General features: G+C 50.2%; 3 protein-coding genes across 7 annotated transcripts in view; all 3 read left to right on the forward strand.

The window, feature by feature from the left end:
* The window catches only part of IFT122 (intraflagellar transport 122), a 30,048-nt gene extending 19,848 nt beyond the window's left edge, over positions 1-10,200 (forward strand). Inside the window, exons 19-29 of one of the 2 annotated variants that reach the window (XM_064433182.1) lie at positions 300-471; positions 1,029-1,131; positions 2,632-2,772; positions 3,712-3,809; positions 4,674-4,774; positions 5,665-5,830; positions 6,802-6,913; positions 7,304-7,432; positions 8,250-8,329; positions 8,965-9,129; positions 9,766-10,200. In XM_064433182.1, the coding sequence (XP_064289252.1) occupies positions 300-471; positions 1,029-1,131; positions 2,632-2,772; positions 3,712-3,809; positions 4,674-4,774; positions 5,665-5,830; positions 6,802-6,913; positions 7,304-7,432; positions 8,250-8,329; positions 8,965-9,129; positions 9,766-9,855 (1,357 nt within the window). In that variant the 3' untranslated portion in view covers positions 9,856-10,200. The remainder of the gene's footprint in view (positions 1-299; positions 472-1,028; positions 1,132-2,631; positions 2,773-3,711; positions 3,810-4,673; positions 4,775-5,664; positions 5,831-6,801; positions 6,914-7,303; positions 7,433-8,249; positions 8,330-8,964; positions 9,130-9,765) is intronic. The other variant, XM_064433183.1, reaches the window with a different exon arrangement.
* Positions 10,201-10,921: 721 nt separating this feature from the next.
* On the forward strand, positions 10,922-16,709 carry RHO (rhodopsin). Of its 2 annotated transcripts, none has more exons than XM_064433184.1 (5): positions 10,922-14,178; positions 15,099-15,267; positions 15,380-15,545; positions 15,761-16,000; positions 16,405-16,709. In XM_064433184.1, exons 1-5 carry the CDS (start codon positions 13,818-13,820, stop codon positions 16,522-16,524), a joined length of 1,056 nt encoding a protein of 351 aa, XP_064289254.1. In that variant the 5' UTR covers positions 10,922-13,817; the 3' UTR covers positions 16,525-16,709. The 2 variants fall into 2 exon arrangements, with proteins under 2 accessions (XP_064289254.1, XP_064289255.1); XM_064433185.1 differs by lacking the exon at positions 10,922-14,178 and adding an exon at positions 14,341-14,609.
* Positions 16,710-18,926: 2,217 nt separating this feature from the next.
* Positions 18,927-20,771, forward strand: LOC135308265 (histone H1.8). 3 transcript variants are annotated; one of them, XM_064433188.1, is made up of 5 exons: positions 18,927-19,369; positions 19,569-19,831; positions 19,912-20,044; positions 20,122-20,159; positions 20,237-20,771. In XM_064433188.1, exons 1-5 carry the CDS (start codon positions 19,354-19,356, stop codon positions 20,645-20,647), a joined length of 861 nt encoding a protein of 286 aa, XP_064289258.1. In that variant the 5' UTR covers positions 18,927-19,353; the 3' UTR covers positions 20,648-20,771. The 3 variants fall into 3 exon arrangements, with proteins under 3 accessions (XP_064289258.1, XP_064289257.1, XP_064289256.1); XM_064433187.1 differs by lacking the exon at positions 18,927-19,369 and having other exon boundaries at positions 19,417-19,831; XM_064433186.1 differs by lacking the exon at positions 18,927-19,369 and having other exon boundaries at positions 19,417-20,044.
* Positions 20,772-21,354: the final 583 nt, after the last annotated feature.

The raw sequence follows: 21,354 nt of genomic DNA on the forward strand, positions 1-21,354 counted from the left end.
GTCAGGGCTGGGAAGTGTGTGCCACTGAGACATGCAGGACGTGTTCCCTCCTTCCATCTGCACAGAGTCTGAGATACAGAGCTGAATATGTGAGCAAAGAGGGAAGGAAGGGCTTTGAGTTTGCAAAAGGAAAAAGCTATTTGGAGTGTTTAATGAAACTGTTTAAACAGGATTGCATCGTAGTACTATTAGGATGTTTATTAAATGTTAACTGATGAAAGGTGAAGTTATGACAATAATTAAAAGGCAAAGCACCAAGGCAGAATCTGAAACACCTGGCTTTTTTCTGCTGACTTTAGGTTAATCGAAATTGCTCGAAAACTGGATAAAGCTGAGCGTGAGCCTTTGGCCAAATGTGCCTTCTATTTTAAGCAACTTGATAACCCTGGCTATGCTGCAGAAACCTACATGAAGGTTGGTGACCTGAAAGCATTAGTCCAGCTCCACGTGGAGACTCATCGCTGGGAGGAAGTGAGTGTGCCCTTGATTTCTCTTTGGAAAACCACTGCTTCTTATTGTCACTGGTTGCAACTAAAAAGGGAGGCAAATGTCTGGCTCCCCCAGCATTGTAGTGAGAGAGGAAGGCTTCTGCAGAAGGGTTCAGAGTATTTCAGTTTATCATGTATGCCAGCATGTGTTTGGTGGTGGTGTGGTCTTCTGAAAGTGAATCTAAACTGCATTTATAGTGTTACTCCAGTTTCTTTAGAAAATGCATTCAGTAAAAATACAAATATTTTTTGTCTCTTGCTGGGAAATCTACTAAATTTCCCAGATAATCACTTTCAAGTCTTTCTGTTTCAATAGTCAGTATGTTATTATGCTAAGCTTCTTTTCTTTTGTTGTTGATTGCTTTTTATTTTAAAACACACAAGTATCATACTAGAGAAAATATGGATTACACTCTGTATTCTGTGTATATGTTTCATTGTGAATTTTCTTAGAGTTTAAGGATTGATCCCATTGGATATTTAAAACCCTTTAACTGTTTAAACCATGCAATATTCTAAGAATGAGCTTTTATTTGTCAGGCATTTGCTCTGAGTGAAAAGCATCCTGAATTCAAAGATGAAGTCTATGTCCCTTATGCTCAGTGGCTGGCAGAGAGTGATCGATTTGAAGAAGCCCAAAAAGGTGAGAATGTCACTGACAGATCACTGCTCACTCCATATTTACTGCATAGTTCTCCACTACAGAATATGCAGACTCTGCCCTGGTAAATTTCTTAGTGGTGTTCAAAACCAAATATAACCAATCTTTTCATACTGGTTTTAAAGTAACTGGAAATCCTTATAGGAAAATGTGATGGATCTGTCAAAAATAATGGCATCTAAATATAAGTCCAGATTTTCTATCTTGTTGTATATCCGAGTGTGGCATGTAAGAGGTATTTGGTATATAATGCTAACTGTTGTAAGATTTCTATCCCATGAAAATTCAAAATAGGCAGCTCTCTTATAAACCTGAGTGAAAAACGTAATTTTTCCTTCTATTTAGGCAATACTGGACTTGCACAAGTCAAGTTTTCCTGTTTGTTTAAAGTTTTTGTGGGTTTTTTTGGCTTATAAGATTACATTTGAACAGAACTGTCAACTTTCCATCCTGTGGAAAGGCTTCAAAATTCAGTGCACAAACTGCTGGAGAGACAAGGAGTGTTGCAGTGAGCTCTGTGAGCCTGCCTTGGCTCAGGTGCAGTTCCATGTGACAGGGGCACCTGCTGTTCCCTGAGCCAGCTCGGGTCCAAGCCTGACCCTGCTCGGCTTAGCCCAGCTGGGAACGGGCTGGCTTGATCTGCCTCTGCACACGATGGGTTTGTGTGTCTTGGCAGCAAGGCTTTGAGCAGCTGGGTGAGGGCAGGGTGGCAGTTTGCACTCTCTGAATGCAGGTTACAGGCCCCATTTGCTCCACAAAGCTCTGTGCTGCTGGGGCTCAGCAAGTGTAGGTGCCCAGAACTGGAGGAGCTGGAGGTCCTCGTGGGGCTGTTCTGGTCTCTGAACAGAATGTGGGGTCTGGTTCAAGCTGAGCTGGCTTCACTCAGGGGGCAGCAGTGCTGTGGGGCTGGGTTTTTTGGGGCTGGTTCCCCCTCAGCCCTGTTCCTTTATATGGAGACTGCATTGGCCAAATGCAGTTTGCCAAGTGAGAATTCAAGGTGCATCAGAAAAGGAGATGCTGTTAGTAAATGAAGGACAGGTGTAGTAGCTGTACTCTTATTCAGAACAATACTTTTAAAGTATTCATACACACCAGAGCACTGCCTTCAAACAATTTATTGTAGTTTTGAGTGAAGTTGGGATTTGCAGTGTTTGGAGATCACTGTTGTTTGTACAGAGATCTAATCATCACAGCATCTTCTCTCTTTCCTATTTAAAAAAACCCAGTAACCAGTATTATACATACTCCTTGAGCTCAAGAGTTGCTGTGACAGTGCAACAGCTTCAAAATACCTACAGATTCTTCTCATGTTCCATTAGTGTCACTGCCTTCAGAGAGGAAAATACCAGTGCATAATCCCTTTTATCCTGCCCTGGACGGCATGTTTGATATGGCTGAGCAGAGTGCTCTCGGTTCAAAAGCATTAATTTCCGTTAATTGATCTAATCACACTGTGAGCCCCTCTTTGTTCTGGCTGGGCAGCGTTTCACAAGGCTGGCAGGCAGAGGGAGGCCGTGCGGGTGCTGGAGCAGCTCACACACAACGCCGTGCTCGAGAGCCGCTTCAGCGACGCCGCCTACTACTACTGGATGCTTTCCATGCAGTGCTTAGACATTGCCCGAGGTGAGTCACCCAAGGGAAGTGTGTGTTTGTCACCTTGCTGTGCACACAAACAGCTCTGCATTGTCATAGCATTGCTGCAGCTGCTTCTCTGCTGGGTTTCATTTGGGCTTTTTAATGCTGTGCACATCTCGGCTTGTGCTATTTTTGTAGTCCCCTATTTTTCCCATGTGCTAATTTAAAACAAATAAACAAACCAGCGACATCAGCAGGCATGAGGCTCCTTCTGAAGTCTGGCTGGGATGAAAATCCTGCCTCTTGGGACCGTGTATCCTCCTGCACCTTCCCACCAAACCCATTGCCTGGAGGCTTAAAGTGCTAGTAAATAAAAGATGTGGAAGAGAAAGTTGCCTCAAGTGTTTGAACATAGGTTAGGGAGGTTACAAATTATTTCTGCCAACAGGTAATACTGATTGTTTGCTAGCTGTCATCTTGTCTCCAAAATGTATGTCACTGTTAATAGTTAATAGGTGTAGTTTAGTGATAGTGAATGCAGAAGGTTGGGAGTACTGCCTTTTGCCTGGTGTTCTGAGCACCTTTGGTTTTAGTTCAGGTGATCTGTGACCCCTCAGGTGTTTGAGATGCATATTTTTCCAAATGGCTTTGTGAAAGTTTTCAAAACTAATTGTATTTGTGAACTCCGGCATTCTGGAAGAGGTTTCCAGGGATGCACACCTGCTGCTTTCTGTCTGTAGCTGCTGTCTGTGTTAAACCATTGTCTCAGCTGTTCTGTGTTTTGCCATGCTTGTTTCAGGCCAGAAGCTTGCTCAGAAGAATACAACTCTGTGAGCATATGATTTGCATGGGTAGATGGGGCATACCTGACCTGGTGCATACCTCCTCTGGCAGTGCTGGTGCTAAAATCATAACAGGTTGTTTTCTCCCAGCTGAGTCTCATAGAGTGCTCTTTGGGACTGACACCAATGCCTTTGCCTCCCACAGAGAACGAGGGACAGCAGACCGAAATGTTGCAGAAGTTTCATCACTTCCAGCATTTGGCAGAAGTTTACCATGTCTATCACTTTATCCAAAGATACACTGTAAGATACTCACTTTAGAATTGTGTATTTATGCTTCCTGAGCTTTTTTCCTTAGGGAGTCCAAAAATAACTAGGACTTTTCAGGCAATTAAATATTGAATGTACATCAGTGATACTGTATAGTAAGTTTATTTATTTAACTTTATTTTATTATACAGTCTTCATCTGTCCTGTACAAGAGCTCGCTCAGCTGTTTACTGCAGGTGGGGCAGGGCTGTGCTGATGCCTGACCTCCCTCCTGCCCATGGCCCTTTTTGCTGGTTGCCTTGGTTTGGTCCCATGGTACCTGAGCCTCTGCTCCTGCACGGGCCAGGGTCAGTTTTTCCCTTAGTCATTGGAAAACTGGGTTGAACAGAGGGCACACTGGCCCAGGGATTTCCACAGGGTGCTGCGTGTGTCACTGATGTGCAGTCACGAGTGAGGAGCTCCTACTAATTCCAGCAATTCGAGTCATGCTGCCATCACCATTGGTGCAAATATCTGTTGTAAAACATTTGAGAACCCTTGCTCTGTGCCCTTGCCCAAAAGAAGACTCTGTGTGCTGTGGAGTCTTTGCTGTCAGACTACTTTAGATCTCACAGCACTAGAGACTCTGCACTGTGCAGACTGCCCTCATTTTTAAATAACCTGTTAAAGGTTCTGTCTTAGCTACACTGATCTCTCTGTCTCTCTTTTCTGTGTGTATTAGGCGTGAGCTTTGGTGATAAAGATATGCAAAATCCACTTGTTATGTTCTGTCAACACCTCTTTTCTCAACGCATGAAAGAAACACCGTACTAGAGATGCCTTGTGCTGTGTTGCTTACTGATGTAAGTTGTTTGTTTTCCAGCTTAGAAATGTGTGTCTATGTTTTTCATACCACAGGAGGAGCCTTTCAGCTTCCACTTGCCTGAAACACTCTTCAATATTTCCAGGTTTCTGCTTCACAGCTTAACAAAGGAGACTCCTTTGGGGATCTCAAAAGTGTATCCTTCCAATATAGAACAAAATCTAGAAGTTATCATGTGATACATGAAAGGAATAACTGCTGTTGGTCCAAGGCAAGGACTTCCTGCAGGGAATCTTTGGTGTGACCTGTTGGTTATCATTAATGGGAACTGACTTCTGTCCCTCAGGAATAATCAGCATCTTCAAACTATTGTGTGCTGAGTTGCACAACATCTGCATGGCTCTGTTAGTGCTAGTGAGCCTCTGGGGAGTGCTGCCTAAGGGGGCTGTGTGAGCCCAGTGAAATGCACCCTTCTGTGAGAGATAGCTACAAGGTCACTGGATGCCACAGGGAGGCCTCGTCTTGGTTTCACTTCATTTCTGGCTTTGGATGGGATGTTAGCTTTCCTTTTCATAACTTCCTCGCTTAGAAATGCAGAATCTTTCATGAAGTTGTTGATAACAGGCCTTGTGGTCAGTAGGTGCAAACAGCAGTTACTGTTTCACTCTGGTGAAAGGGAAGGACAACACTTGGTTGCTAACATGGGGCACACTCTTTCAAATCACATCAGGTGTATTTATTCATTGTCAGTGGGTTACTTACGCTGTAAAAAATGTTTGGATTTTAGGGCTTTTTGTGGCTGGGGGAAAATGCATGCACCCCAAAATTACTGAAATATTGTAAATGGAGCCATAGCAGTGTTTATATAGGGCCAGTTCCTTACCTTGCTAATAATTGCCCACAGGTATTTTGATAGTCCTTTCACACATGTTTGCAAATGAAGATCTGTAAATAGATTTCTCTGTTTAAAGCCTGTTTGAAGTCCCAGTGTTGGATATGCTTCATTGCACAACTTCTGTGATTAGACAGAGTATTGCATTTTTTCATAAATGCTGTATGTATTTTTATTCCTTAATTAAATTATAGCAATACATTATTGGCCCTGGCAAAGCAGAGTAAAGCTCTTGGTGCATATAAATTGGCTCGTCATGCCTATGACAAGCTGCAGGGACTGCAGATCCCAGACAGGTTCCAGAAATCTGTTGAGCTGGGCAGCCTGACAATCCGATCCAAGCCATTCCATGACAGTGAAGTAAGCTGTAATGTGTTTCATGTTAATCATTAATATGTGGCCTAATCCTAGAATATGAGTTCCTGTGTGCACAAAACAATCTGAAATATATTATGCATGGCTCTGTGATATAATTGTATTTCTGCTGGAAACACAGTCCTTTTATTGTTACTCTTTGAGTCAGACTTCCTTCTGCTCCTGAGAGCAAATTAAAATCAGCCCTCTCTTTGTGGGCAGCTTCCATCCTCCCTCTCCTCTCTTGCAGTCACCTTCCTCACTGCCTATTAATTCTTCCAAGCCCTTTTCTCCCCAGTTCACAAGCTATTGTTCTGCAGTCTTTGTCTCTCTCTCCAGCTGGAGGTCACTTTCATTTGTCCCACTCCTAACACTCTTCCCCTCCTCCCTCCATCCCTTCAGTGACCTTCCTTCCATAAATCTTATTTTAACACCTTTTCTTCTTTCACTGAAGTCTGGCTTTCTGCAGTGTTCTATAAAGCCATGTCTCAGGGACTACTCACTAAAAATAAATTGCATTGTACCAGTGAACATACACCTGGCTTCTTGAAATAATAGAAACACACCCTTTAAGAACTGCCTAAAATAACTCTGCTCATGAAAAGAGATTAGTTAATTGGAGAACCTAAATTTGACCAGATCTTAGAGCAAAAAACTTTGCTTCAGTAAACTTCTCTTCAACTTCTTTTATCCCTGTGTATTTGATACAGAATTGTGCTTCTGTTACTGCAAAAGCAAGGTGAAAATCTAATTGTTAAAGTGGTGAAGACAGCTATTTTCAATGGGAAAACTTGCTGTTTGTTAAGAAGGGAAAGCATTTTCAGATGTTGAAGGGTCTGATTTCACAGCAGAGCTTCTCCAGTCTGGCTCTGGTGCTCTGTCGGTGTTGTCAGCTGAAGGGGCTCGTATTCAATTGAAAACAAAGAGCTGAGGATGTGCTGGTCTGTGGTTTCCATGCTCTCAATGTGTCTTTGCAGGAGCTCGTGCCCCTGTGTTACAGGTGCTCCACCAACAACCCCTTGCTGAATAACCTGGGGAACGTCTGCGTTAACTGCAGGCAGCCCTTCGTCTTCTCGGCCTCCTCCTACGGTGCGTGGGGTTTGCTCGTGCTTGCGAGTAGATAAATGTTAACAGAGTAGGTCAGTGCCTAATTCCTTCTTTCTGCTGTGTTGTTTGGCCAAACAAATGTTCCTTTACTGTTGTTAAATTTGACTAAGTGGGGGTTGTTGGCTCTCACTGCCGAGCAGCAGCACAGCATTGTTGCATTGCCAGACTCTGAAATGCATCTAGTGTTCCCTGAAGGTGAACACAACCCTTTCAGAAGTTTGGGAGGTTTGGTTTGCTGCAATTGTATTTTATTTAGCTTGTTTCATGAGAGAAGGTGGGCAGAGCACTACTGACATGAGGGAGCACAGTATCTCTATGAGGCATTTCCCGAGTTCCTGCAGGTCAAACACTTCTGCCTTTCCCACCTTTCAGAGGTGCTGCATCTGGTTGAGTTCTATTTGGAAGATGGCATCACGGATGAAGAAGCTGTAGCTCTCATTGATCTTGAAGCTCCAAGAGTGAGTAAAAGAGAGAATAAATGGCAAGAAATGATGACTGACCGTATCCTTTTGGTTAGAGTTGGTTTCCTTTTCTTAGGGAAAATTAAACAATTCAGAGTTTATTTTTTCCCCTGAAGTTTAAACCTTTCTTTAATATGACTGATGTAAGTACAATTCCATCTTGTTTCTTTGTTGTGTTAGTATAACAACAAAAATATGGTTCAACTAAATCTAATATTGTCAAGATGCTTTTCCATCAGGATAGTTTATTTATAGTCCTGGCAGTGTTTGTTTTTAACTGTGGAATGCCATGCTTTACCTATTCTGTGTGGACTGCTTTCTGACAGGGATGAAGGGAATCTGGAGTGTGTTGCTTCCAATAACAGCTTCTTTTAGAGGCTGCCTTCTCCTAGCCAAGGGGAGTAGCACTTCACTACTGTTCCTGTTGAGATCTGGTTTGGAATGCTTTGGCATCCAGAGCTCCCAGTTGCTGTCAGGGTTATAGAATATGAGATGTAGAGTAATGCACAAGAACACACAAACTCTGACTAAAGCTGCCCAAAAATGTAACTTCAGTAGATTGCTTCCTTTGCTGTGTCATCTGTGGAAGGGTAAGAGCTGATGTCATGCCTGGCTGTGGTCAGTCTGTTCTGGCTGTTCCACAGCAGCTGCAGGGATAAACTTCCCCAGTCACTGGAAACCCCAGCAAGGCCTTCTTGGTACTTTTTGTAGTGGTCTGGGGACTGCCACAGTTTGAGATACTCTGAAGCAGCAAGGGTCCTGCTGGGGTGCTCTCTGTCTGATTCTGTCAGTGCTGGCTATGGTAAGCAGAGCCAATTTTACAGGAATTCTTGTCCTTCCTTAAGACATGCATCCAGATGTTCAGAGTTTGAAGCTTGATGACAGTACAGATATTATTGAGGATGATGATCCCTTTACAGCAAAACTGAGCTTTGAGGTAAGAACTGTACCTATGTGTACCAGCACAACATTTTTAATAGACTGTTTTTAATAGAATTTTTTTAAATTGAAATTTTATTTTAATAGAAAATTTTACTTTACAAAGTCACTCTTCTGGTGTGTATGTGGTACAAAGAGAGCTGCAGAACAGGCGACTGGGAGGGGGATGGCACTTGAGAGGGAAATGGACTAACCAGTCAACTCTTCCCTTAAGAATACAAACAAAACCCTTCAAAACAAACAACCAAACCAGCAAAACCCACACAAACCCCCCTCAAACAAACAAACACAAACCTCACAAAGCAGCAGTGATTTTAAAGCAAACACTCCTGGAATTGTGTTTCCTCGCCGTGCGCTGGTACAGCAGCAGCCCAGCTACAGAGCAGGCCTCACTGCAGGGTTTCACAGAGGCTGTGAGCGTGGCTGTTCTTTGGAAGGGGTTGTGTTTGAGATAAGGGGAGCTCACTGGAAGCAGATGTGGCTGCACGCTGCTCTTGCGGGAGGTTTTGATAAAACTGACAGGGAATTCGGGGGGACGGGGCTTGGGCCAGGTCTGCGTTAGGTGCTTGTGGTGAGTTTTAGTTAGCTGCTTCCAAGCCCGGGGCGGGCGGTGAGGCAGCCGGTGCTCTGCAGCAGGGAGGCTCCGCGTTCGTGCCCGTGGTGCTGGGCCGCGCCGCGCTGCGCGCCATGAGCCGCCGGGACGTGCTGGTCAAGCGCTGGCCGCGGCCGCTGCGCTGGCAGTTCTACCGCTCGCTGCTGCCCGACGCCTCCGTCACCGTGTGCCCGTCCTGCTTCCAGGTACCGCCGCGCGGGGAGCCCCTGGGTGGGACAGTGCTGCCCCTGAAGTGTGCTCAGCAAATTCCTGAGCGAGGTGCAGGCAGAGCAGTGGACCCCAGCTCTGGGCTGGGTGACAGACAGGGGAACGGCTGCCCTGGGAGACTTGGCCGCAGCTGAGTTGGAGAGGTGGCCCTGACAGCAGGTCAGAACCTCTTGAGCCAACCTTGGCTGGCCAACAGAAGCTGATTTGTGTTTATTTCCTTTTGCTCTCTCTGACTTGCAGCCTGGTCTGGCAAGGAAAACCAGTCAGCGACTGTTGCCTTGTGGTTCAGTCCTGCTCCTGCCTTGCTCAGAAATGGCTTTTTGAAATGCTGGAATTCAGTCATGTTTGCTTACTGACTGCCTAATTGTCCATCCTTTTGCAAAAAAGGAGTTAGCAGTTAGTAGTGCCTTCTCAGCAGCTCTGGCAGAGGTCTGGGAACTGCTTGCTGCTGTGTTCCAGGCTGGAGCACCCCAGGTGACTGAAACCAAGAGGCCCAGCTCCCTGTGATGGTAGTTCCAGAGAATCTGTGCTATTGAGCAGCCGTTGAACTCAGTTTGCATTTTCTTTGGGCATGGTACAGGCTAACTTGTTTTAAATCTGTTCCTGATTAACAGATGTTTCATACAGAAGACTATGAGCTCCTCATACTCCAGCATAATTGTTGTCCATTCTGTCGGCGGAGAATAGATGAGTCAAACCAATGAAGAAAACCAGTATTTTACCTCAGCAACAGACTCCCCTATTGGCTTGGCAGAACCCTTCTTAGATCTGTAGAGCTTTCTGAATAACTTAGTTACATCATCTTGTTTCATTTTGTATGTAACAGTGCAACCAAGTTGAAAAATTGTAACTATTTTTTTAAATTAAAACCTCTGGTTTTTGTGAATGTGCTCTGCATTTTCCAGGCAAGCAGCTGAAGTGCCACAGAATTGCAGGAACATTTCTAGAATCAAGTTCAGCCTTCAAGTAATTGGTTTTACTCCAGATTGTGCTCCTTAAACACACCAGTTATTGACAGATCTTCAAATAAATGGGACTATTTTTCGCTATTTATTGTCTCAGAATTTGCTGTAATACTCATGCTTCTGATCGGAAATTTTTTTCCCTTTCTATTCCATTTAGATAAGAACAGCATTTAGAGCCCTTCAAACATAACCTGAAGAGTTCCAGTACTCATGGCACTGGGGGCATCTCGCGCCACCCTGGGGCAGGTGGTGGCTGGATCTGTGTGGAGCTCACCTGGTTGAAGTGCAGCAGGTGAGGCTGTGCACACCTGAGCTCCGTGCTGCTGCCATGAGGGCTGTGCCAAGGGAGTGCTGCTGGGCAGGGTGTCCCCAGCACCGTGTCAGTCCTGAGCCCAGCACGAGCTCACAGAGCATGGGGCAGGAGGCAGAGCTGCTGCTCTCCACTGCAGCCCCTTGTGGAGGCTGAGACACGGGGGCATCAGTCCCAGGCAGCACCTGAGCCCCTACAATGGCTCACTCTGCCTGCAGGACTGGGCAGGAAATAGGAGAGCAAAGGCCAAGAAACTCCTGTGTGGACATAAAGACAGTTTAATAGCTGCAGCACAGCCCTGCATGCAAGCAAAGCAAAGCAAGAAGGAATTTATTCCCTGCTTCCTGGAGAGCAGGGCTCAGCATGAGTAACTGTCACTCGGGAAGGCAAACACCACAAACACAACATCCTCCCTTCCTCCCCCTTTCCCTGAGCTTTTATTTTGGAGCACAGCATCATCTGGAGTGGCACACCCCTTTGGCCAGCTGTGCCAGGCCTGTCCCTCTGTTCCCAGCCCTGGCCTGGATGGGGGGGACAGGGCGGGCAGGGTGGATCCCGCAGTGCTCTGCCCCAGCTGCACTCCGGTGTGTTCCCAGGTGTGACACCCACACACAGCACCCTGCACTGCTGGGAGGGAGGTGATCTCCGTGCCAGTGACACCAGTGTACCCCCGGGCAGGGGATCTCACCAGGATGGCCACAGGGTCATTCCCAGCAGCAGGAAGATCACACAGGTAACCAGCTTGGCTGGAGCTGCGCAGTGCTGCGTCCCTCGACTTTAATCCAGTGTAAGCTGTGCCCGTGGTGCCATGAGTTCTGTCGTGATGGCAGCCTGTCTGTTCTACCCTGCCTTCACCCCCAGTGGGAAAGGACACGAGGAGCTGGCTGAGGTGGTCGGTGCTGGCAGGGCAGCTCCCACAGGAGCAGCACTTTGCACGTGATATGGGATGTCTGTCTGCTCGAGTTCCTCTGGAAAAGGAGACCCTGCAATCACTGCCGAGTTTCCGAGTCCCTCAGCGGTTCCTGACCAAGTTTGCTTGATTTACCACTTTAAAAACATTCTGTTCTAATTACAGCTCGTCTGCTTTCTGACTCAGCTGTCACTGTTTGCAGTGAAGACTCTGCTATTGACATGGATAAACAATGCTGTTTGAGATGGGAGCCAGGGTGGAATTCAGCTCCTTCTGGAACTGAGCTGGCTGTGCAGAGCCAGTGGGAATGAAAAGTTATAAAACTGAAGAGAAAGGGTTTGCTGTAACACAAAGACAAAATGGACCAATGTTTTTTTTAAACAGCTCAGTGAATATAGTCTAGCTTTGAAAAGTGTTTTGGGCTTTTCTGGGCAGAAGCACTCTGTGTGTCTCATGCATACATGAAGGGTTCTAGTCCAGGCTGCCCTGTGCCATGGAGCCCCCCAGCTGGCTTCATGCTGAGGAGTCCCTGGAGGTACAAGAGGTCCCAGCACGGCACTTTGGTTGGAAGTTGTGAGCAATTTGCCCCGTTCCTCTATCTCAGCTGCCTGCCTGTGCCACTGCTGCATCCAGTGGTGACGCACGCCAGCCCTAAGCTCTGCATAGCAGCTGCTACCTCAGCAGTGGCTTATTGCATCAGCTTAAAGTGTTTTAGGAAATAAACCTTTAATCCCTGTGTGCCCAGGTACAAGTGTAAAGAGCTGCATTTGCAGTTAGAAAGTGGCACTGCTCTGGCCTTGGAAACAAGTGTGAGAAATTAACTGAGAGGGACTTAGGGTGAACAGAGAGTGTGTGAGGGCCTGGTGTTTTCATGTTAAGGTGAAGGAAGACCTTTGGACTGTCCAGAGACTGGCCTGCATTGGCTGCCAGCAAGGTCTGCCCTCGTCCATGGTGCCAGCACTTCAGCTCCTTCCACCTTCCCCACTTAGAGGGCAGGTTTCCCAGCTTGGTCTCTGCTCTAAGGAGAGTACAGTGCTTTGTGCTTTTTTCCATTAAACTTATTTCTGAACTAGCTTACAAGGAACCTTGGTGAAAACTAGGCCAGGACTGGAGGAAGTTTATTAAGGCCAAGAGGACATGAACTTCTGCCACCTTCCACCCATGAGCTCCAGCAGCTCTGGTACATCCTCCTGTGCTGGATGAGGCCCTTGTGTTCACCTGCTCCTGGCTGTGAGGAATGCTCAGCTCAGCCCTCAGTGCAGACAAAACAGCAAGGGCAGCTGGGTGCTCAGCTCCCTTCCAGCCTCTGTCAGGGGCAGATCAAAATCTCTCTTTGTGCTCACCTCCTGTAAATTAAAAATTTACAGGAGGTGAGCAAAATTAAGATAACTGAGCTGTGTAACTCAGCTTCTGGTTGGCACAAGGAATGTTTCAAGCACAACTGAGTGCACAGAGTGGTGAGACAGACGGACATAGAGGGCACAGAAGGCTCCAACAATAGCCTTCCCTGTGGAGTTTGATAATTATGCGAGGCTTGAGAAGAGTGAGGTTGTCTGTCAACTAGTATATGAAGCTGAGTGCTGGCTTCAGTTCTGAACATCCCATCAGTGCCCTGGTCCAGCAGCCTTCTCAGCCCCATTGCAGAATGATTCCAGTCCAGGACAGATGGACTAGGTAATTTATTAGCTGTTACCAATGGAGTTGGCATGACCCAAATTGGATACAAAGGCACAGAGAGGATGGCACAACTGGTAACCTGCAAGTGGGCCAAGTGTTTCATGGTGGTGGTCAAACCTCCACAGCCACATCCTGAGGTGGCTGGAGCCTGTGGAAGAAGGTTTGGTCATGCTGCCTTCTGCAGCCTGCCACAGGGACTGGCAGTATGTGGGGATGGCTCTCCAGTGGGGACTGGCTAGTCTCACAGATCCAATTCCCCCTGTGAGAGTGGGGCTGGGACACTCCTCTGTCACTGAGGGACCACAGCACGCCTGCCCAGCCAGGCCACCATTTGCAGCCCCCAAACCACAGTCCTGGGGTTTGAACCACACATGTCCCTCCTGTTAGTGGGGAAGGGAAAGGAAGAGCTCCTGTGCAAGGGAGCTGCTGCCTGGTTTGAGCCCTTCCAAAAGAATGGTGCAGTGCAGAGCTACCTCTTTATATATGTGACCATGAGCCATGGTCTCCAACAATGACAGTGCTGGGCAGAAACTGGTGTCACCTTAACACCTTCCCAGGAAAGCCAATTACCTTGGGATGATTATGATTAATAATTCTCTAAACCCTAATTGTGCTGACACCGGTGCTTGGAGCTTACCCAGGGGCACTTTATAAGAGGTGCCCTGTGGAGGAGAGTGTAACTGGTTCTCCTTGGGGTGACAGTGAAGGCTGAGACGTGGCAGGAGTTCCATTCCAGAGGCAGTTTTCCCCTTGCACAAAAGAACTCCCAGAGTAAGAGCAAAAAGCGCCTCACAAACTGCAGCCATGAACGGGACAGAAGGCCAAGACTTCTACGTGCCCATGTCCAACAAGACTGGGGTGGTGCGGAGCCCCTTCGAGTACCCCCAGTACTACCTGGCTGAGCCTTGGAAGTTCTCGGCGCTGGCTGCCTACATGTTCATGCTGATTCTGCTCGGCTTCCCCATCAACTTCCTCACGCTGTACGTCACCATCCAGCACAAGAAGCTCCGGACCCCTCTAAACTACATCCTCCTGAACCTGGCCGTGGCTGACCTCTTCATGGTATTCGGGGGCTTCACGACCACGATGTACACCTCCATGAACGGGTACTTTGTCTTTGGAGTAACAGGGTGCTACATCGAAGGCTTCTTTGCCACACTGGGCGGTAAGTTTTCCAAATATTCAAATGTCTTCTGTCAGAAATTTCCCTGGATTTTAGTAGTGGGAGGGAAAACACAGATGATCTTGGAAAAACATGGTACCTGTAATGTCCTTGACCTGTTGCTGATGTGGACTGAGGGCAATTGCCCTGTTTCTGGGTAGGAGCTGAAGAAAGTGACAAGTGACACTTTTTAAAAAAACCTTTCTTTTGGGAGCCACCTGCTCAGTATCCTGAGAACCACAGTGCAGCAATGGAAACCAGCCAGCACCAGATTTTGCAGCTGTTGGATTTGTGCATCTCCTTGGCTCACTTTCTGACTCAAGAGATGACAATTTTGTTCCTCCTATTTTGCAGGGCTGAATCTGCCATTGGCTCTGGTGTGGTGCATGGTGGTACAGGCAAGCAGAGCTGGCTCTCCTCCCCATGCCAGCCTGGTATGGAACCAAACAGATGTGAAACAGAAATTGTGTGTCTAAAAATGTCCTCCTCCATTTGTCTCAGCCTTCAGCCACTTCTACTGTTGTAGTGATTTGGCCCTTGTGGCACAAGTTTCCTGGGAAGCTGTGGGTAGTGAGGGGGAGTCCTGGGATGACGGGCACTTGCTGCACATCAGAGTGTGACCACAGGCTTGCAGGTGCAGATGCTGTCTGGGATGAATGGTGGGATCAGCCTTGAATCTCAAAACACTGCAGCAAAGTGGTTCCTGTGGGTCAGCAGTACAGTGAGAAGGGGTCTCACACTGTCCTACCACATCTGCCCTTGACCATTCTTCATTTATCTTTCTGAACCCTTGTAAGAGATTAAGCTTTGCCAGGGGTTGTCCTCAGGAACATCAATCTGAGGAGGCCTCATGCTGCCATCAGGGTGGTTTCTTTTCCTGCTCAAAGTCCCTGTGTCCCTTTCTGTCCCTCTCCCTGGTGCAGGTGAAATTGCTCTCTGGTCTCTGGTGGTCCTGGCTATCGAAAGATACGTAGTGGTCTGCAAGCCCATGAGCAACTTCCGCTTCGGGGAGAACCATGCCATCATGGGCGTTGCCTTCTCCTGGATCATGGCCTTGGCGTGTGCAGCTCCCCCACTTTTCGGCTGGTCCAGGTAGGGAGGGCATTGGACCCAGTGTCAGGGGTGTGGGAGCCTGGCTGTGGCTCAGCTGTGGCTTCAGCCAGTCTCCTCTGCTGGGTGCTGACCTGCTGGGCTCACCTTGCAGGTACATCCCCGAGGGCATGCAGTGCTCGTGCGGGATCGACTATTACACTCTGAAGCCAGAGGTCAACAATGAATCTTTTGTCATCTACATGTTTGTGGTTCACTTTATGATCCCGCTGTTAATCATTTTCTTCTGCTATGGGAACCTGGTTTGCACTGTCAAGGAGGTGAGTACCCGCCAGATGCAGCAGCCAGTAGGGCTACCTCTGTCCCCAGTGCTGGGAAGGGACCCACCAGGTTCAAGAATGGTGCCAGGGACAGTCCTCCAGGGGCCAGCTTGGCCATCCATGAAGAGGGAAATAGCAAACTCCAGATGTGCAGCTTGACTGCCATGAGCCCTGACCCACTGGCTCCATCACGTTTCTGCTCCTTCTGCCCGCAGGCTGCCGCCCAGCAGCAGGAGTCTGCCACCACCCAGAAGGCAGAGAAAGAGGTGACTCGCATGGTCATCATCATGGTCATCTCCTTCCTGATCTGCTGGGTCCCCTATGCCAGCGTCGCATTCTACATCTTCACCAACCAGGGATCAGACTTCGGGCCCATCTTCATGACCATCCCGGCATTCTTTGCCAAGAGCTCGGCCATTTACAACCCTGTGATCTACATCGTAATGAACAAACAGGTAACTGGCAGGGTGCCAGGAAACCCCTCTTTTGTGTTTCTCTTTATAACAGCTGGCAGACAGTTAGAGCGTCTCAAGGTGCCAGTGGTCTGGAGCAGGGATTGTTTCCAGGCAATCTAGTCCTGGCACATGGGAAACTGACAGTGCAGCTCATCCTTGGTGTTGCATAAATCTCACAAATGCAAGGCCATTCCACCTGAAATAATGCAGGTGCTGGGTTGGTGGAGGAGCCATGACGGGAGCAGGCAGGGCTGGCAGTAGATGGGGTGGGCAGCAGACAGGGGAAAGGAGACTCCATATAGGCATAGTTCTTCCTGCACCACAGTGCTGCTGGGCTTAAAGACAGTCTGCAGCTAAAGCTGATGGTGTCCAGCTGGCTCACCCTGGGCTTCCCTCTCTCCCAGTTCCGCAACTGCATGATCACAACCCTCTGCTGTGGCAAGAACCCACTGGGTGACGAGGACACATCTGCTGGCAAGACAGAGACCTCCTCCGTCTCCACCAGCCAGGTCTCTCCTGCATAGGCCCCTGGGGTGCACCCTGGCAGCACAAACTTAACCCCACCACTGCCACCACCTGCCCCTGCTTCACCGTGGCCAAGGCCCTGTGGGGCAGGCTCCTCGCTCCTGGCTCTAGGAACCCTGGGAACAAGGCTGAAAATGTGTACACATGTTTTGTAATTAAAATGCAAAGGCTTAGCTCCTCTGGCGTAAATCCATGCATTTGTGTTGACTTGCTGAGACCTCATGCCCCTTCTGTGAGTGCAGGCTGGGTCGGAGAGCTCGTGCCTGGGCCATGGCAGAGCTGTCCCTGCCTCCCTCAACCCATCCTAACACCCCAGCCAGAGCACATTCTGCATCTGCTGCTGCTGGGGCCGGAGCTGGGGCCACTCTCTGGCCCTTTGGTCAGAGATGGATGCCAGCCAGTGCTGCCAGTCGCTCAGCCCCATCACACCCTGCCTGCCCAGAGCACGTTTGGCTGCTGCAAAGTGCCCCGGCTGTGCCAGGTGCTCCCAGCTCTGGCCCTGTCCCATCTGCCAGAAGTCCTGGAGACGCTGATTCCTGTGGGGGGTGGGACAGACAGCGGTGCCCGGGTGCTGCCTGGCAGGCAGGTGGCACGGCAGGCCCTGCCAGCACGGCACAGCCGTGTGCGGCCGCAGCTCTCCGGGACAGCCCCGTGCTCAGGGCTCCAGCACTGCTGCAGCAGCACACGGACGGTGTTTGCACCCTCAGCAGCAGCAGCAGCTCTGCCCCATGTCCCCCAGCACCCCTGCCCCGCAGTCCTGCCTCTTCCTTAGGCATCTTTGCACCCCTAGGGCCAAGCCCCCTCAAGCCTGCCCATGCTCTCCCCATTTTGGCTGTGGTCAGCTTGGCCCCGGCCCAAGGGAGGTTTTGGGCAGCTCTGGTGCTGCTGAGGCCTGCCGGGCCAGGGCTGATCTCCTCCACGCCACAGCAGGCAGGACCCAGCAGCATATGGCTCAGCCATGCCGACATATGCTCAGAGCACTACAAGATGGCACATTGCAATTGTAGCGGTGTTCTTCGTTTTTATTTTTAGTTCAGTTATACAAATAAGATGTTTTTCTCACTGTTCAGTGTTATCAACATTTGAAACTATTTTTGTACATTATTATCCTCTCTGATTTCTAATCCTATGCAGCTTTGCAAGGACTAATAGGGAATGTATAGAGCCCATGCGAGTTAAACCCTTAATAAAGAGCAATTTGCAAGTACAATTCTCTCATTATTTTTTTTATCGATACTTCTGCATATTCAGTGAAATCTAAAGATTAGAGTTTTATGAATAATTCAGTGTTTAGGCTGATGTCTGATTCATGCTCTTCAGATCTGGGAGGTGGTTTTGGAGGGAAGAGGAGGAAGGATTCGGTGTTTATTTGCTGTCCGTGAGGCTGTGCTCCACAGGAGTGTGGTGATGCCTGGCACTGTGGTTCTGCCACCCGTGGAGGACCAGCCCTGGCACAAGGCCTGGCCCCAAGCCCCCAGGCTGTCCCCACACTGTGACACCTGGCTGCTGCTGGTGGTGCTGGGGGCAAGCAAGGCTTTGGGACCCTCCTGCCTGTTCAGCCGGGTGCCATTGGCATCACAGAGCTACCACAGAGGTGATGGATGGATCCAGGATGAGGAAACGCACTCAAACCTTCTGTGGTGCCACCCCCAGCAGCTCACTGTGCCCTTCCTGGGGAATTCAGAAATGGACTGAAATGAAGCAATAAACAGGCTGGTGCTGGTCTGGGGAGGATGAGGGCATGTGGGGCTCCAGGCCATGGGTCTACCTCCCAGCTCCCTGCTGCAGACCTGGCTCCACTGGCACCTCAGCCAGCACCCGGCCCCTGGGCTCAAGAGGTGGGTGCAGGCCTTGACAAGGATCTCCATGGGCACTGCTTTTCAGGTGCATTGCTGTGCTCTGCTGAGATGGCCATGAGCCTGTCCTGCCACCATTTAATCCCACTTTACAACTTTCTCATGTTTCCAGCAGACAATGCACACAAAATCCCTGTGAGTCCTGTGTGAAGTGGGCAGTCCCCGCCATGGGGACGTTTGCAGTGGGGACTGTGTGGGGAACAGTGGGGACTGTTTCTACACCAAAGAGCCATTGGTGCTTTACCCAGGTTCTCCTCACAAGCACAGGTGCCTGCACAGAGGGGCCATGGAAGTGCCATGGCTGCCCAAGTCCAGGGCTGGGAGTGCTCTCCCCTGAACATGGGATTCAGTGGGTGGGGGCACATTGTTGTCCTGCTTGGGACACCTGGGGATGCTGGGTGAGAGGTGCTCCTCCTGCCTCTGCTGGCTCACCAAGCAGCTCTTCCTTCTCCTCCTCTCACTTGTGAAATCTTCTCCCCCCACCATTTTCAGAGTCCCATGTCCTCGTGAGGCCATGCTTGGTAAGGGAGACAGCACATCCCACCCTCACCCTGGCAATGGGTCTGTGTGGGCCCCATGCTCTGGGCTGGTTCCCTGTGCACCCCACAGCAAGTGTGGTCAGCAAGCTGCAATCCCAGCACCCCAACACCCACCCTGCAGCAGATAGACACCTTTTGTCTGCCTGTTCAGGGCACTCACCCTGCAAAGCTCCATCTCTCATCCTTCTCTAAACCCTCTGCCTAGGTGTGCCCCTTCTCCCTCCAGCCCCTCACAAAGCTTTGGCAAAGGCCCTTCAACTTCTAGACCCTGGCTTCCACCAGGGCTTCAACCACAGCAATTAGCAGCTGCCAACCAGCACCTGCAGCCAGGCTGCTCATCAGATAAATTGGATGGAGGTGGGCTGGCTATGGTAGTAGGGTTTGTGCTGCTGTGGGCAGAGGTGCCTGCGACTGCCTGGGTTTGTGCACTGCCATGGAGCCTCAGCTGGGTAAGGGGTCTGCAAGTGCTGTGGGGTCCCTCAGAGCTGGAGCTTGGCTCATGCTCTGGGCTATGGAGGCTCTGCTCCCTGGGAGGGCTGCAGGGATGAGCAGGGCTGTGGCTGCTTGGCTTCTGGGGGCTTTGAGGCTGCTGGGGGTGTGAATGTCTCAGGACCAGACTTCAGTCCCAAATGGTCCTTCTTCCATCAGCCAAAGCTGCTGGCATCGTCCCACACTATCCGGCCCAGCACCCTCCCACCCTGCAGATGGTCAAGGAGGCACTGCGGGCCCACGATGCCAGGAAGGGTGCCTCTGTGGTTGCCATCAAGCGTTTCATCCTGGCCAAGTACCCCACCGTGGACCCCATCCGCCTCAAGTACCTGCTGAAGCAGGCACTGAGCAAGGGGCTGAGCTGCGGGGACCTGGTGCGGCCCCACAACTCGTCTGCTGTGGGGGCCACGGGCACCTTCAAGGTGAGCAAGGGCTGCTGGAGCCGCTGGGCTGGGGACTGGGGTGCTGGCTGCCCCTGTTGACACCCCTCTCTCGCCTCCAGTTAGCACGCAAGAAACCAGGGCACAAGCAGCAGCTGGGCCAGGCAGATCCTGACAGAGGAGAGGCCCCAAAGCCAGGACAGAAAGGGACCACCACGGACCCCCAGGCCCCCGTGGCAGGAGCACGACCGCGAGGTAAAGGGCTGCGGGTGCTGTGACCGAGCTGACGCTGCCTGGCCTGGCCTGGCCTCATCGCTGCCCTTCCTCCACAGGTGCCACCAAGCAGCAGCCGAAGGCGAAGCCCGTGAAGGTGAGTTGGGGCCAGCACGGGGCTGGGTGGCTCCTGGCACAGCAACACCCTGAGGGGCTCTCCTCTCTTCCCTCCAGGCCCAGCCACGAGCAGCAGAGAAGCCCAGGAGCAATAGAGCGAAGCATCCCCAAACTGCTGACCGGCCCCAGGCTCATGGCCCGGGGCCTTCAGGGCCCCCAAAAGCTGCTGGCCCCCGCCAGGCCCCCCGAAAAGGACGCTCAGCACCCAGCACAGCTCGGGCTGCTGAGAACGCAGGAGGGAGCGATAGTGACAGCGACAGCTCTGGAAGTGCTGGGGTGAAGGGGCCCCAGAAGGTCCCCCAGGGAAAGAGCAAGGGGAAGGTGCCCAAGAGGGCACAGCAGGATGCCCCCAAGGCACGGGGAGGACAGGATAAGGCGAAGAAGCCCCGGGTGACTGCAGGAGCTGGGCAGGGGAAGGCCAGGATGAAGAAGGCAGCCCCTGTGGCAGCAGACAGAAAGACTCCATAGGGAACTTGGCCCTGCTTCAGCTGGCCCCAGACCCTTGGGGTCTGTGCTGGTCTCAGTCCCTAGGACAGGTTTTAACTTTGCGTTCTCCTCATCCTAATAAAGCTTCTTTACTTGCCTCATGAAATTACTGTTATGGGTCCCCGTCCCTGCACTTCCATCCCAGTGCCAGAATCCCTTAGCCCTGTCCTCAGCCTGCACAGCACGGTGGTGAGCTGATGCTGCAGGCAGCTGCCTTGCTGCCTGCCCTCACTGAGAGGTTCTGTCTCTGTCCCCACGTGTCCCCAGCTGTGGTGCCACGGGGCTGTGTGTGTGCAGGATGACAGTGTGCCAGGTGATGGGCAGGGACCCTGAGACTGTGGGACACAGCATGGTGACATCCCCAGGAGCAGAGTTCAGGCTTGGCCGGTGCTGTTGTGGAGCCATGGTGCCCACGGGCTGTGTGTGTCCAGCCCTCTGCTGTCCTGGCTGCCCTTGTGCTAATGCCTGGCTGAGCTGGGATTACAGGTGCACCAGGGAGCAGGTCTGGGTGCCTGCCATGGGCAAGTGTCTCCTAGCAGAGGTGAAGCAGTCTGTGCTTTAACTACAGTAAGAAGACAGAGGTGTCTTAGGGGCTCAAAAATCAAGTTTGGGGTGTTACTATAGCCTCCAGTGCAGCTCATGCTCTTATTACCAGTCTATGGCACAGTTCCCACCTACAAACTTGCCTT

Source organism: Passer domesticus, chromosome 9, assembly GCF_036417665.1.
Source record: "Passer domesticus isolate bPasDom1 chromosome 9, bPasDom1.hap1, whole genome shotgun sequence".
NCBI classification, from domain to species: Eukaryota; Metazoa; Chordata; class Aves; order Passeriformes; family Passeridae; genus Passer; species Passer domesticus.